General features: G+C 44.6%; 1 protein-coding gene across 3 annotated transcripts in view; it reads right to left on the bottom strand.

The window, feature by feature from the left end:
• The window catches only part of ANTXR2 (ANTXR cell adhesion molecule 2), a 356,942-nt gene extending 342,213 nt beyond the window's left edge, over positions 1-14,729 (bottom strand). Inside the window, exons 1-2 of one of the 3 annotated variants that reach the window (XM_075352423.1) lie at positions 14,487-14,729; positions 14,119-14,287 (exon numbers count right to left, since the gene is read on the bottom strand). In XM_075352423.1, coding sequence (XP_075208538.1) covers positions 14,119-14,255 — 137 coding nt within the window. In that variant the 5' untranslated portion in view covers positions 14,256-14,287; positions 14,487-14,729. Of the gene's footprint in view, positions 1-14,118 lie in introns of all 3 variants that reach the window. The other 2 variants (XM_075352424.1, XM_075352422.1) reach the window with 2 other exon arrangements.
• Positions 14,730-15,124: the final 395 nt, after the last annotated feature.

The following is a 15,124-nucleotide window of genomic DNA, read 5'->3' as shown; positions in this document are numbered from 1 at the left end:
AGGTGGAGGACTCACCTGAGTGACGTCACCGCTGATGGCGTGGCTCATTTCAGTTGCGGCCTGAACCTGTGACATCACTGCTGCGACAAACGCCGTACTATGGGGCCGCAGCTGTGACATCAGGGGTTCACTTAAGTTCATTCTGATGGCGCGCTCTGTTTTCACACACAGCTGGCAGTCAGGCTGTATGGCCGCTCGCTGTGATAGGACAGAGATGTACCAGAGCTGAATCGCCGTGGGACCTCGTGTGGATTACTTCGGACCTGGAGGGGTGTTTGGGAGTTAATAAAGTGGTGAAAGAGGGGGCTTTTTATTTTATTTCAAATAAAGGATTTTTCTGTTGTTTGTGGTTATTTACTTTCACTTACAGGTTTGTAATTTGGGGTGTCTCATAGACTCCTAACATTACTAACCTAGGGCTTTGTGGCAGCTATGGGCTGCCATTAACCACTCATTACCCCGATTGCCACTGCTCCAGGGTAATTGGGAAGAGCCGGATAAAGTCCCAGGACTGTCGCATCTAATGGATGCGGCAATTCTGGGTGGCTACTGGCTGATATTTTTAGTCTGGGGGGCTCCCAATAACGTGGGTCTCCCCAGCCTGAGAATACCAGCCCTCAACTGTGAGGCTTTATCTTGGCTGGTATCAAAATTGGGGGGAGCGCACACCGTTTTTTTAAATTATTTATTTACTAATTTTCCTGTACAATATAGACACGTTCACTGGTGGCTGTGATTGGTTGGAGCCAGACAGCCGTCACTCAGCGTGGGGGCGTGTCTGAGGGCAACCAAACACAGACGGGGGAAACAGTGAATATGTATGAGCCTAATGAGTGGATGCAGTGAATATGTGATGAGGCTAATGAGTGGGTAAGGAAGAAGAATGAGAGGCTGTGGGAGCAGTGTGACAGTGTGATCGGTGAGTATGAAGCGGAGAGACACAGAGAGATTTTCACTCCTGCAATGTTTTTTTTATCCTGGAATAAAGTGGGTGACCAGCGTTTTTTGTGACAAGAACGCAGGTACATCGCATACGAAATGCAACCCATTTGTTACCATGCGTTTTGCCATCCGTTTGTCATCCCCTCATTGAGTTCTATGGGTGACAAAACATGACAAAATGCAAAAAGAATTGACATACTGCTTTTTTTTGTCAAAGCTTTTGACAAATATTTGGCAAACAAAACGCTGACAATAAAAACTGCAACGTCTGCATGAAATTCTGATTTTGCTGAGGATGTAAAAGTAAGCAGTTTGTCATTGACACCGTGCAGTTGAAAACGCGACCAAAACGCAGGAAAAAATGCAACGTGCGCACATAGCCTAAGGGCGGCTTTGCACACTACGACATCGCAGGTGCGATGTCAGTGGGGTCAAATCAAAAGTGACGCACATCCAGCGTCACTTGCGATGTCGTAGTGTGTAAAACCTTTTTGATACGATGAACGAGCGCAAAAGCGTCGTTATCGTATCATCGGTGTTGTCTCCGACATTTCCATAATGCCGGTGCAGCGACAGGTACGATGTTGTTCCTCGTTCCTGCGGCAGCACACATCGCTGTGTGTAAAGCCGCAGGAGCGAGGAACATCACCTTACCTGCGTCCCGGCTGCTATGAGAAGGAAGGAGGTGGGAGGGATGTTTACATCCTGCTCTTCTCCGCCCCTCCGTTGCTATTGGCCGCCTGCCGTGTGACGTCGCTGTGACGCCGCACGGCCCACTCCCTTAGGAAGGAGGCGGTTCGCCGGCCAGAGCGACGTCGCAGGACAGGTGAGTGCATGTGAAGCTGCCGTAGTGATAATGTTCGCTACGGCAGCTATCACAAGATATCGCACGTACGACGGGGGCGGGGACTGTCGCACTCGACATTGCAGCATCGGCATGCGATGTTGTAATGTGCAAAGCCCGCCTAAGAGTACTATGCTTTTAAATAATATCGGACAGCCCATATGATGACGTCATGTCTTTGGAAGCTTGTGATAGATTAATTGGCAACATCTGAGTTAATTATTGGTAATGCAGCTGATGTGATTTATTTGGACTTTGCAAAGGCATTTGATACTGTACCACATAATATCCTTATACTAAAGCTCCAGAAGCAAGGACTAGGGGAAACTATATGCAACTGGGTAAGGAATTGGCTAAAAGATAGGAAAAATAGAGAAGCCATAAATGGTACATTCTCTAAATGGGCTATAGTCAGCAGTGGGGTGCCGCAGGGATCTGTGCTAGGACCGATTCTTTTTAATCTCTTTATTAATGACCTTGTGGATGGGATTGATAGTAAAGTGTCAGTTTTTGCTAATGACACCAAACTATGTAGGATATTAAAAACTGACCTTGATAGTACAATATTACAAAAAGATCTGGATAAGATGTCAGAATGGGCAGATACTTGACAAATGAGATTTAATGTTGATAAATGTAAAGTAATGCTCCTAGGACGGAGTAAACCTATAACTGCGTATACATTAAATGGAAGAAAACTCGGGACTACAGAACAGGAGAAAGACTTGGGTATTCTCATTGCAAATAAGCTGAGCAGCAGAACTCAATGTCAAGTAGCAACTGCTAAAGCAAACAAGATTTTAGGGTGTATAAAAAGAGAGATTAGATCCCGGGATCCCAACGTATTGTTACCCCTCTACAAATCACTTGTAAGGCCACATCTGGAATATGGGATCCAGTTTTGAGCTCCACATTTTAAAAAGGACATTCAGAAGTTAGAGTCAGTTCAAAGACGGGCAACTAGACTACTACAAGGGATGGAAGGCCTCCCATATGATGACAGGTTGAAAAAGTTGGATATGTTTAGCTTAGAAAAAAGACGTCTCAGAGGAGATCTCATTTATTTGTATAAATACATGTGTGGTCAATATAAATGGTTGGCACATGACTTATTTCTTCCAAAGACAGTACTAAGGACCAGGGGGCACTCACTGAAAGTGAAAGAAAAGCGATTCCGACATCCAAATAGGAAAGGGTTCTTTACAGTTAGAGCAGTCAGACTGTGGAATGCCCTACCACAAGAGGTAGTAATGGCAAATACTCTAACAGCTTTTAAAAAAGGTCTGGATGATTTCCTCACTACACAAAACATTGTTGGTTCTAAATGACTTAGTGACAAAATGTAGACCTGGTGGAGGAAGGTTGAACTAGATGGACCTAGGTCTTTTTTCAACCTATGTAACTATGTAACTATGTAACTATGTAACTATGTAATTAGAGACGCACCTATGAATGTATTTTAATGTACAGATAAAACACACTGCTTCTTTTTGTAACATTATGGGAAAGTCAAAGAATCAGCCAAGATCGCAGGAAGAGAACTCTGGACTTGCACAAGTCTGGTTCATCGTTAGGTGGTATTTCCAGATAACTGAAGGTGTCTTGTTCATCTGTACAAATAATTATATGCAACTACAAACAAGATGGGAATGTCCATCCATTATACTGCTCAGGAAGGAGACGGGTTCTGTGTACCAGAGATGAACGTGCTTTGGTCAGACTTTTGCATATCAACCCAAGAACAAAAGCAAAAGACATTACTAAGCTGCTGATGGAAGCTGGCAAGAGTTTGTCATTAACCATAGTGAAACGAGTACTGTATCAAGACAGGTTGAAAGGCCACTCTGCCAGGAAGAAGCCATTACTCCAAAAGAAAGAGAAAAAGCCGAATTAATGTTTGGGAATGCATACAGGAACAAAGACCTTCATTTTTGGGGACATGTCCTGTGGTCTGATGAAACTAAAATTGAACTGTTTGGCCATAATGATCATGACATCCTTTGGAGGAAAAAGTGAGAAGCTTTGAAGCTTGAGAAGACCATTGCAACTGTGAAACATCAGCTAGAAACTTAAAGCTGGGCGGAATTAGGTCTTCCAACTGGACAATGACCCAAAGCACCAATGGGTGTTGCTGGTCTCGGTCCGTCGCCTCCTCTCTTTCTTCCATTGCCTTCCTCCTTCCCTGCTCCATCTGGATGACGTGTCCTACGTCATCCACACAAAGGCCACCATTGCGCTCCTGCGTACGCGTACTTCTCTCTGCCCTGCTGAGGGCAGAGCAAAGAACTGTAATGCGCAGGCGCAATAAAAGGTTGAAGACTGCCCACGCATGCACACTACAATACTTATATATATATATATATATCTTTTATAAAAATTTTGCACATCAGTTGCACATCAGTTGTTGTATCGGGCAAGTGTCACAATCAGATAAAAAAAAATTAGATAAAAAAAACGTATATGCACCACTTTTGGCGGATGCGGCGCACACCAGTAGAGTGTATACAGTACACTGGCAGTGCAACAAGCGCCGGTCATATGCTGTCATGTGACCGGAGCATGTGACCCGGAAGTTGCGGTGCTGCCACTGTACTGTATCATACTGTACTGGCGTGCGCCGCATCGTCAAACCGGCGAAAAGCCAGATGTGTGAAACTAGCCTAAAGCGGGCTTTACACGCTGCGACATCGCTAGCCGATGCTAGCGATGGCGAGCATGATAGCACCCGCCCCTATCGTTATGCCGATATTTGGTGATCGCTGCCGCACTGAACATTATCGCCACCACTGATTAGCAACTTTCTGTCAATATACATTGTACACAGAAAGCTGACAATCAGTGGTGTGAGCAGGGTTATTCACAGCTCAGTATTTACTAGATCTGCCGCAGAGGACATTTTCTATCATAACTGCTGCACCCAATAAAATAATTCATTAATCACCGCAATCAGGTTCTCTGTCTCTATATCATGTTGCTGTCAGATTACATAGCAAAACTCTGCTGACAGATTCATTTGTAAAATAATCCAGCTTAAGTAAATATAAAAAGTGTCAAAAAATTAATTTTGAATGGAGTCATTCCTTTGCGTATTTTGCAACGTATACAGTATGTCACAAAGTGAGTACACCCCTCGCATTTTTTAAAATATTTTATTATATATCTTCATGGCACAACACTGAAGATATGACACTTTGGTACAATGTAGAGTAGTCAGTGTACAGCTTGTATAACAGTGTAAATTTGGTGCCCTCTAAATAACTCAACACACAGCTATTAATGTCTAAACCACTGGCAACAAAAGTGAGTACATCCCTAAGTAAAAATTAACAAACTGTCCCCAAAATGTAAATATTTTGTGTGGCCACCATTATTTTCAAGCACTTCCTAACTCTCATGGGCATGGAGTTCACTAGAGCTTCACAGGAGCCACTGGATCCTCATCCATGGAGTTGGTGGATATTGGACCTTTCACTTCTCCACCTTCCGTTTGAGGATGCTCCACAGATGCTCAGTAGGGATTAGTGCTGGAGACATGCTTGCCCAGTCCAGCACCTTTACTCTCAGTTTCTTAAGCAAGGCACTGGTCATTTTGGAGGTATGTTTGGGGTCATTATCATGTTGAAATATTGCCCTACGGCCCAGTTTCGGAATGGAGGGGATCATGATCTGCTTCAGTATGTTATTGGACATGTTGACATTCATGGTTCCCTCAATGAACTGTACTCCTCCACAGCCAGCAACGTTCATGTCTGTAGGTAAGTCACACTTGTCTTTGTTCTCCTCACCTGGCTGCTGCAACACACGCTTGACACCTTCTGAACCAAATACGTTTATCTTCGCTTTACCAGACCACAGGACATGGTGCTAATAATTAAAGATAATGATTATAATCCATGTCCCTTAAGCTGGGTTTACACACTGCAACATCGCAAAGGACATCGCTGTAACGTCACCGGTTTTGTGACGTAACAGCGACCTCCCTAAGTCTCTGCTAAGTCTCTGGTGAGCGTTCAAACAGGCAAACCTGGCCAACAACTCAACAGCGATCCGGACCTGCAGAGCGACCTAGCTGGTTGTTGGGGGCGTTGATAAGCAGCCTTTTGAAAGGGAAGTTGCTAACAAAGTCTCTGCAAAGTCTTTCACACACTGAAACTTTCCAGCGATGCATGCTGCACAGCGGGAAACAAAGGACCTAGGAATGGTCCTGAACGATTTGTAACGATTACAATTTCACAGCAGGGGCCGGGTCGCTGATAGGTTTCACACACTGCAACATCTCAAACAACATCGCTATTGCGTCACAAAACCGGTGACGTTACAGCGATGTCGTTTGAGATGTTGCAGTGTGTAAACCCAGCTTAAGTTTGCCTGTCTTCAGCAAACTGTTTGTGGGCTTTCTTATGCATCATCTTTAGAATAGGATTCCTTCTGGGATGTCATCCATGGTGACCAATTTGATGCAGTTTGCGGTGTATCGTCTGAACACTAACAGGCTGACCTCCCCCCCCTTATCTTTTGCAGCAATGTTGGCAGCAATCATATCTCTAATTTGTAAAGGTAAACTCTGGACATGACGCTGAGCAGGTGCACTCAACTCCTTTGGTTGAAAATGGTGAGGCCTGTTCTGAGTGAAACCTGTCTTGTTAAACCAATGAATGGTCTTGGCTACTGTGCTGCAGCTAAGTTTCAGGGTGTTGGCAATCTTCTTATAGTCTAGACCATCTTTATGAAGAGCAACAATACTTTTTTTTCAGATCCTCAGAGAATGCTTTGCCATGAGGTGCCATGCTGAATATTTCCAGTGACCAGTATGAGAGAGTGTGTGAGCGATAACACCAAATTTACCACACCTGCTCCGCATTTGTGGCGCCCTGGACTAGCCAGGTCGTCACAGGTAACAAACAAACACCCCCATCCCCATTAGACAGTAACACTAGCCAAAAATAAAATCCTTGTTGCCTCCCTCCATGGTCTGATGTCCACACCAGGTGGGGCGGAGCCAAGCGGTTGGCCCCACCCATCGAGGAGTTCACAGGCCTGGAGGCGGGAAAAGTGACAGAACGAGTTTGGAGTTTGAAGTGTGAGGACTAAACACTTGGGTGTCTGGGTTTGTGGCCCAGGCACTGACAGCAAGGTTGGCAGACGGTGGTGGCCGTCTGCAGGAGTGGTGAAGCAACGCGGAACCGTAGGACCGGGGTCGGGCGTTGGCCCGCCGGTACCGACCGGGGAGCGAAGTGAAGCCAGCACACAGGCAGGGCCATCGGACCCCGACCAGGCTTGGAGCCGCCGACAATAGTCAGATCCGAGTGTGACCGGAACCCCAGGGGTTTCCTAACAACCAAAGACCCGATAGAAGGCAACCGCCCACACCGTGAGGGTATACAGCTACCGCCTGAGGCTAGAGACCCAAGGGCCAGCGCCTGCGGGCAAACGGGCTCCTCCGGCATCCATACACCGGGGAGCGGACTACCGTTGGAGATCAATCATAGTCAAACAGGTACATCAAGGTGCAGGGAAAGACAGCCGCCATCACCTGTCCGGGGAGAGACATTGCAGCCGTTTGGTTTACCGAGGACTTTGTGCATCTCTTACTGAGTGAGTACACCCGTGCCATCCGGCACCACGCCGCGCTGTCCCTGCAACCCTGCACCTCACCAACCCTGCCTCCCCGTCATACCACCGGGCCCCGGGACCACCGACCCTTACCCACAGAGGGGGCAAACAACATCCCAGCTGCTCCCTACCATCGCTCCTGGGATCCCCGTCACCAGCAGCGGTGGTGCCCATCTTCACCACAACCCGTGGGTGGCGTCACGGACTAAATCCCCCAAACCAACCACCCCTTTAACTCACGGGCGAGGAGCGCCGCTCGAGTCCCCGGATCCGGCCCACCGCTCGAGCCACCGAGCAGCAGCAGCCGCAGCAGCGCCGGACCCGAGCATTACCGAGCGACCAGCAGCGGCAGCGTCCTCCCCGCCCACGACACATTAACTCTTGAGACATTGTAACTTTGAGTCACAAGGTAACTGGGAGGAAAAATGGCTAACTGGGCGCAATTTGGCCATTTTCACTTAGGAGTGTACTCGCTATTGTTGTCAGTGGTTTAGACATTAATGCCTGAGTGTTGAGTTATTTAGAGGACACCAAATTTACACTGTTATACAAGCTGTACACTTTACATTGTATCAAAGTGTCATATCTTCAGTGTTGTGCCATGAAGCTATATAATAAAATAAAAAAATGTGAGGGGTGTACTCACTTTGTGACATACTATATCTGCCAGTCTTTGCCTAGTAAATCTCATCCCATTTTGTGAAGCAAATGTTTCTGCCCTGGAATTTTCCTAAACCTGACTAAAGCTCAACAGCTTCCCAGTGAACATGACATCTCACACACAAACAATGTGGAACTCATCCAGACGTTACTGGAACACTAATACAGAGTTTGGGTTTTTGTCCATTGAAGATGGAACTGCACTATGTTCTGTACTATCTCTGACAGTAGTTACTAAAATTCTGGCCTTTTTTCATTCCAATGTTAAGAGAATGTTAGTACTTTGCATAATAAGAAAGTAAATTCTAGATTTGTGTGGTCTGCAGAGGTAAACATTTCCTCAAATGTGGTGCTCCACACGTTTGGTAATCTTCTGGGTTAAACCAATATTTCACCATTGAATGATCAAGATTTGAGATGTGCACAGAGTCTCAGGCCAACATTTCTGAAGAACAGATTGAAGATACTGTGCTGGCCAGAGACACGTACTCAGTCACATCTGTATATTGCTGTTACTATTAAAACCAGTTTAGCAGAACTGAGTGGAATAAGACCAGTGAATGTGCATCCAGCTCCACGGTAATAGCTGGCAGACCGAGAAAGAGTGACTCAGTATTGAAATATATTCATGTCTGCTATTAGGTAGAAGGCCATCAGGCACAACAATCACCAAGCCAAAGGAGAAAAATGTCCAGTGCACCACATATTATAAAACAAATTTAAGAAAAAATAACATTATTAATATAAAAATAGGAAATAAAAATTTTAAGATACTGTGCTCACTATGTACAACTAAGATTCATAGAAGTAAAGAGAATAACTACTCTAAAACATACACTATGTAACACCAGCGGCGGAGCCTTTGCACTGCCTGATGTCTTACCCCCAGCAGAGACAACTCCGCTCTCACCTTCCCAGCGCTCTGATCTCACCGCTGCTTCCTGCACCAAGAATCTACGCCCCCCACGCAGGTCTCCTGGGAGCGCACATAGGTAGCAGGCGAAAGCATCCTGACTCTTAATGGGACAACGTGCTTAATTAGGAAATGCCTCCAGCCTATGACTGAGACGCATTAGATATTTAAGGCACCCTTCCCTTTTGGGAGGTGCCTTTACAGCAAGGTTTCTATTTAATTTACTGTGTTGTTCCTGTGCTAATTATTCACTACTCGTGCCCAGTATCCAGTACCTGTGCCTGTCCCGGTGTCCTGTGCTTGTTCATTCCCTGTGGCCAAATTTGTGCTTAGCCTTCCTGCCTGTATCAGAAACTAACTATGTGCATCATCTCTCCTGTCTAATAGTGTCCCTGAATCTACTCCAGCTTGTGGTCCTGTTCAGCCCACCTGCTTCATCTATTCCTGCCTCCGTGACTCTTTGAGATGAGCTACTACTGTATTAGGGACTGCCCTTGAGTGGTACCTGGCTACTACAAGCAGCAGGAAGAATAAACTCACTATCGGAGGCTGTAGTGAAGAGCCTGGTAGCCACTTAGTTATGCCCCTTCAGAGTAAGTCTGCCCAGTGGTCCACACCCGTGTTTACACTATAAACCTTTTGTAATAGTAACTGTACGTGAAAGCATGGCATCACCTATTACAGCTTTCATGGACAGACTTTGTTCAGGCCACTTTGTTTAGCAGGTCCAAAAGGAACCCTGCCCTTCATTTTCTAATCCCTGTATTGGGATCTGGACTTCTAAAATGGTCCGCTAGGTTAAGTACATGGAGTGGTTGCCAGCTCATGAAGTGAGCTGATCCTAGTAAAATATAGTAGATAAGGTATGTCAAAATCAGAAAGGGCGATCAGACCACAGCTGCGGAGGGGAGGGCCGGCACTGCAGAGGGGAGGGAGGGATATATCTCCTTATCTCCTCCGTTGCCGGCTGATGTGAGAATCACACTGCTCTCGCGTTACACCGGTGTAATGTGAGTGCAGTGTGACATTTCTCTCCACATAGATTTGCATGGGTGCAAGTGGAACAGGATCGCATTGCACCCGCAGCACGCTGCGACTGTTTTCTCGGTCTGATTAGGGCTGAGAAAATAATTGCTCATGGGAGCTGCCCCATAGAGTAATATTGGTCCGAGTTGAATGCGATTTTTTTATCGCATTCCACTCGCACCGTCTTTCTCGCCGTGTGTCCTAGGCCTTAGGAAAATGGAAGTCCCTAAGTAGCTCATATTCTTTCAATTTACAAGAGACTGGGAGACAGCAATGAAAGCATTTGCTTGATAATAATGCTACAAATGGCCAGTGTGCAAAATGTTTCCATTTGCAACAATAAGGTGTGATTATTGTAGTCCTGTCGATAAGGGGACCTGAACTTCTTGCCTATGATCAAAGTGTACTTGACATAGGGAGAATTGTATTAGTAATTCTAAATATGAAAGAAGGCAACCACAATCAATTCTACTATGCGTTTTCATTTTTCTTTAATAGGCCGAACTGTTCCCTCCATGCCACTGGACAGTATAGAGCTAAAGCCTTCATTATGTTACATGTTACCAGAAGTATCAGCAGACCTCTGTAGCCAGCTAATAGCATAAAAGCATCATTTGCACTGTTGAAATACATAATTAATGCTTAAAAGGATCAATAGGCCTAATAGGTATGTCCTCACCCTATACGCCAGAACAGAACCCCTCTAAAATGTCTATTCTTTCTGTAGTTATTGCACATTGTGGGGACTCTTGGTACTTAGAACGTTTATGATTATTTGCTCATCACTGATGGACCTGTGGAGGGGATGAAGGGTTTGTCCAAACGTTTACACTTCACAGATAGTCAAAACTAATACAGAACTTCAAATAGTCTATAAAAAATCACACATTATAAATTTTAATCCTAGACACTAAACTCTTTATAGTTGTAAAATGAAATGTAAAAAAAAAAAAAAAATAGAATTCAATAAATAATCCACTCTAGTCTTGGACTGTTCTGTTAGGCTACTTAAAGGGGTTGTAACTTCTGTGGCCAACGACTGGGTGCAATGGTCACATACCCAGCCGGTCAGAACAGGAAGTTCAGAGACTTGGAAACAAAATGAAAAAAAGCCCTCCCAATTTTTTTTGTTAAATCTGTGTTATGTACATGTAGCATAGTGTGTGTCTTAATATACTCACCTGCCAAAGCTCTCTCCGGAGTCCAGCGGCGGTCTTCTCCTCTTCTCAGTGACATCTGCAGACTCCTCAGGGTCACACTAAGCTCTATGCATGATCCGGAAGTGACTTTTACAATTTGAGTCTATGGAGCATCAGAATGAGACTTCTGGCTCATGCAAAGAGCCTAGATTGAGCCGGCTAGTCGCAGTGACTTCACTGTGAAGCAGAGAAAAATGCCACTGGATAAAAAAAGAGTCCAGCAGTAGGTGAGTATATTACATGCGGGTGAGATAAGAATTGAAAACCTTAACAATTTTCTAAATAAATATATTTGTAAAGGTGCTATTGACATGAATTTGTCATAACATATCGGTTAAAAAGCATCCATTCCACACAGGCAAATTAATCAAACCATAAATTAAGTGTAATAATGAGAAATTATACAGGGAGACAGTATTGAATACATGAAGAATGAGAGGTGCAAAAAGCCATGGAAAGTCATGACACCGGGTGAAAACTACCAGTAATTACAAAGCAATCCTGCCACTTGATGAAAAATATCAGCTGGTTCATCTGATGGCCTATAGAAATGTGTCTCATTACCAAAATGCCACACAAGAAACATCTCATGATGGATAACACCAGTGAGCTGTCTCAAGACCTTGGTAACCTTATTGTTGCAAAACATACTGATGGAATTTGGTTACAGAAAAAATTCTAAACTACTGAAGATTTCAGTGACCACTGTTGGAACCATTATCCAGAAGTGGAAAGAACATAATTTTACCATAAACCGTCCACGGTCAGGTGAAGATTTCAGACAAAGGAATGAAAAGAATTATCAGAAGAGTTGTCCAAGAGCTAAGAGCCACATGTGAAGAACTATCTGGAATGAGCAGGTACAATTGTTTCAAAGAAAACAATAAGTAATGCACTCAGCCTCCATGATTTGTATGCACGCACACCACACAATACTCCATTGCTGAACAAAAAGCACGTTCAAGCGCATTTAAAGTTTGCTCAACAACTTTTAAACAAGCCGGTGAAATACTATGAGAATATAGTCTGGTCAGATGATACCAGATGATACCAAAATTGAAGTCTTTGCATTCCATAATACATACCATGTTTGGAGCCCAAAAAGCACTGCATATCACTACCAATACACCAAAACAACAGTGAAGTTGGGAAGTGGGAACATCATGGTGAGGGGCCATTTTTGAGCATACATCACTGGTAAACTTCATTTAACTGAAGGAAGGATAAATGAACAAATGTAGTGAGACCTTCTTGATAAAAATCTACTCCCAAGTACTCGGATATTGAAGATGAAACGAAGGTGGACTTTTCAGCAAAATAATGATCCCAAACACACAACCAAGGAAACTCTCAACTGGTTCATTGAAAGAAAATAAAGCTGCTAGAATAGCCCATCCAATCATCTGACCTGAATCAAACAGAAAATGTATATAAAGAACTAAAGCTCAAACGTCATAGAAGGGGTCTACGGAACCTTTAGGATTTGAGGAGTGCTTGTGTGGAAGAATGGGCCAAAATCACACCTCAGAAATGCATGGGACTAGTTTCTCCATACAAGAGGCGTCTTGAAGCGGTCATTACCAACAAAGGCTTGTCAATGAAATATTAAAGCAACACTCGAGCAGGTTTTTTTTAGTGCTAGAGTGATGATTTAAATCTTAGTCCCATGACTATCTTACACTCCGGAATTTTCATCCTTTTTCGGAGTCAATCCAGTTACGCAGCTCCATCTTGTGCATGTAACTTCTGACTGGCCAGAAGTCAGAAGCTATGTCACAAGCTCTCAATACAAATCTTTGAGAGGCAGAACGAGACTCTCAGAGTTGGATTGAGTTGTGATCTCCAACACACTCCATGAAATACTGGAGCTGCTGGTAGGTCACAACTCACAGGAGACTGATCGGAGCGTTGCTGGAAACAGGTGAAGACGAGGTGACTATAAGACATGGGGCAGGGAACTTACATTAATACCACCACTCCAGTGCTCAGATTAAGAAAAAACTTAATGGGAGGCTTCTTTATGTTGCTGTGAATTTTATCTTTTGAGTCTCTGGTGAAGTTGGGTGACACCAAGTTGTTAACCTAATAGATACCTAGAGATATTTGCCATTCAGATACTTGGTAAAGCTTGAAATGTGTGGGAACTTTTACTCAGGGCCATACTTGGTATTAACTCTATACATTTTTGTATTATGGTACGGAAATAGTCCTCATAACTTTCAGATACCATGTTTTATGTCATCTAATATTTTAGAATGTGCTAGGTATCTACGGGTTAATGGATACCAATACAAAAAATATCTTCACTCCCCCGTGTGCGTTAGAGGCCTCCAAGGAGTACTGCTTTGGACAGCGTGCAGAAGTATGTGTAAGTTAAAGGAGTGAATACACAGAATTTGTAAGAGGAAGGAAAGAAGGTAGGTGTGAAAGCTTTATTGCGGAACCTACTCCTGTCATTTAACCCCTTCTTGTAAGCAGTCTTTCCTGAACCCATTCTCCACCGCTCGCCAACACTTCCAGATGTATCAGTAACGCTTTCTACAACTACATTACTCTCCCTCTATTGGCAGAGACAACTAGACATATCAAATAGACACAAAATAAGAAATGTTTCCTAGTAGTGCCACTTTGTTCTTGTTTGGTGCAGATACACTGTTGTGACTTTTGATGTCTCGCAGGAAGCTGTCCTCCAGCAGCACTTCTACACTCCACATCTGTCTCAGCCATCCTCACTCCTTGTATAATGCTGGAGGATGGCGTGACAGTACAGGCCAATGTCTAACATCTGCCTGACCTGTGATGCACTCCAGAGACCAGAGGAAATCAGATCAGCACTCACACAATGAGCTCAGCACAAGGGAGGATGCTCCAGTCCTATCATTAACCGCTTCATCGCCCCACAACTTAACCCTTATACTCACTTGTCCAGGACGAAGTAGAGGTCAAAGGCTCCTTGACATGAAGGCTCCTCAGCCTCAGCTGGTGGAGGAACACATGAAAGCTGAAGGAACAGTCCTGCAAGTAGGATCCATGGTCCAGGGAGATGGCCAGTCCTCATCTTGTCTTCTACCCAGGGTGGGGATCCTCTCACTATGAAGATGAATGCATACACAATCTCAGGCAGAGTCCTATGACTTCTAAAGCTATGAGCAGCACATCCTCTCTCCTCCTTGCACTAAGTCACTTCCTATTCTCTGTGCACACTACATAGAGTATACAGTTACTAGTAGGCTATCCCCACCCTCCTCAGCCCTTCTCTCTATCTGGGCTGCATTCTTTTGTACTGTACCCTTATTCTCTTGTATATCCCAGGCTGAGATCTCCAGATCATAACAGATCCTCCTCGTGCTGCCAGCCCCTGTGTGTCCCTTCCTTTCTTACAATCCTTTGCAGGCTGCACACAAGTTTGGGATCAGCTGTTAGCAGTTGGTGGTCACTTGGTGTCTTCTTGTCCTTTGTCTTTCACCCTTATATAGAGAAAGGCAGCAGCAATCTGGTTCTTGCCCCCCGGTTGTGGGATGAGACTGAGCATGCCTGGAAGGGTGGGGATTCCAGCAGCCTGGTGCCAGCACTATTACTAACTCTTCAAAGTTTGCTCTAAGGTCTGTTTAACTGCTCAGCTACAAGCACACCTCCCTCTGTGTGACAGGAGCATGGAACTGGGCTGCTCCACTAATGCACCCCTGCCAGTACCCTCATTCTGCCTGATCCTGTACTACACCTATGGTCCTGTGTGGTATAGCCTTAATAAAGTGTAAACTCAGTATATATGGCTGGGATTATTAGCAGGATGTAGTGCAGCTATACATCTTATGCTCTCTTCTTCCACAATGAAAACTGAAGCATGCAAATGTATGCAAAGATTATACAGTATGTGTTCCTCATTCATTTGCCTTGCCCTAGGACATCATTGGGCACATAGAGCTA

This window comes from Anomaloglossus baeobatrachus, chromosome 1 (assembly GCF_048569485.1).
Source record: "Anomaloglossus baeobatrachus isolate aAnoBae1 chromosome 1, aAnoBae1.hap1, whole genome shotgun sequence".
Classification (NCBI taxonomy): Eukaryota; Metazoa; Chordata; class Amphibia; order Anura; family Aromobatidae; genus Anomaloglossus; species Anomaloglossus baeobatrachus.
This window is presented reverse-complemented; position numbering and strand designations above follow the sequence as displayed.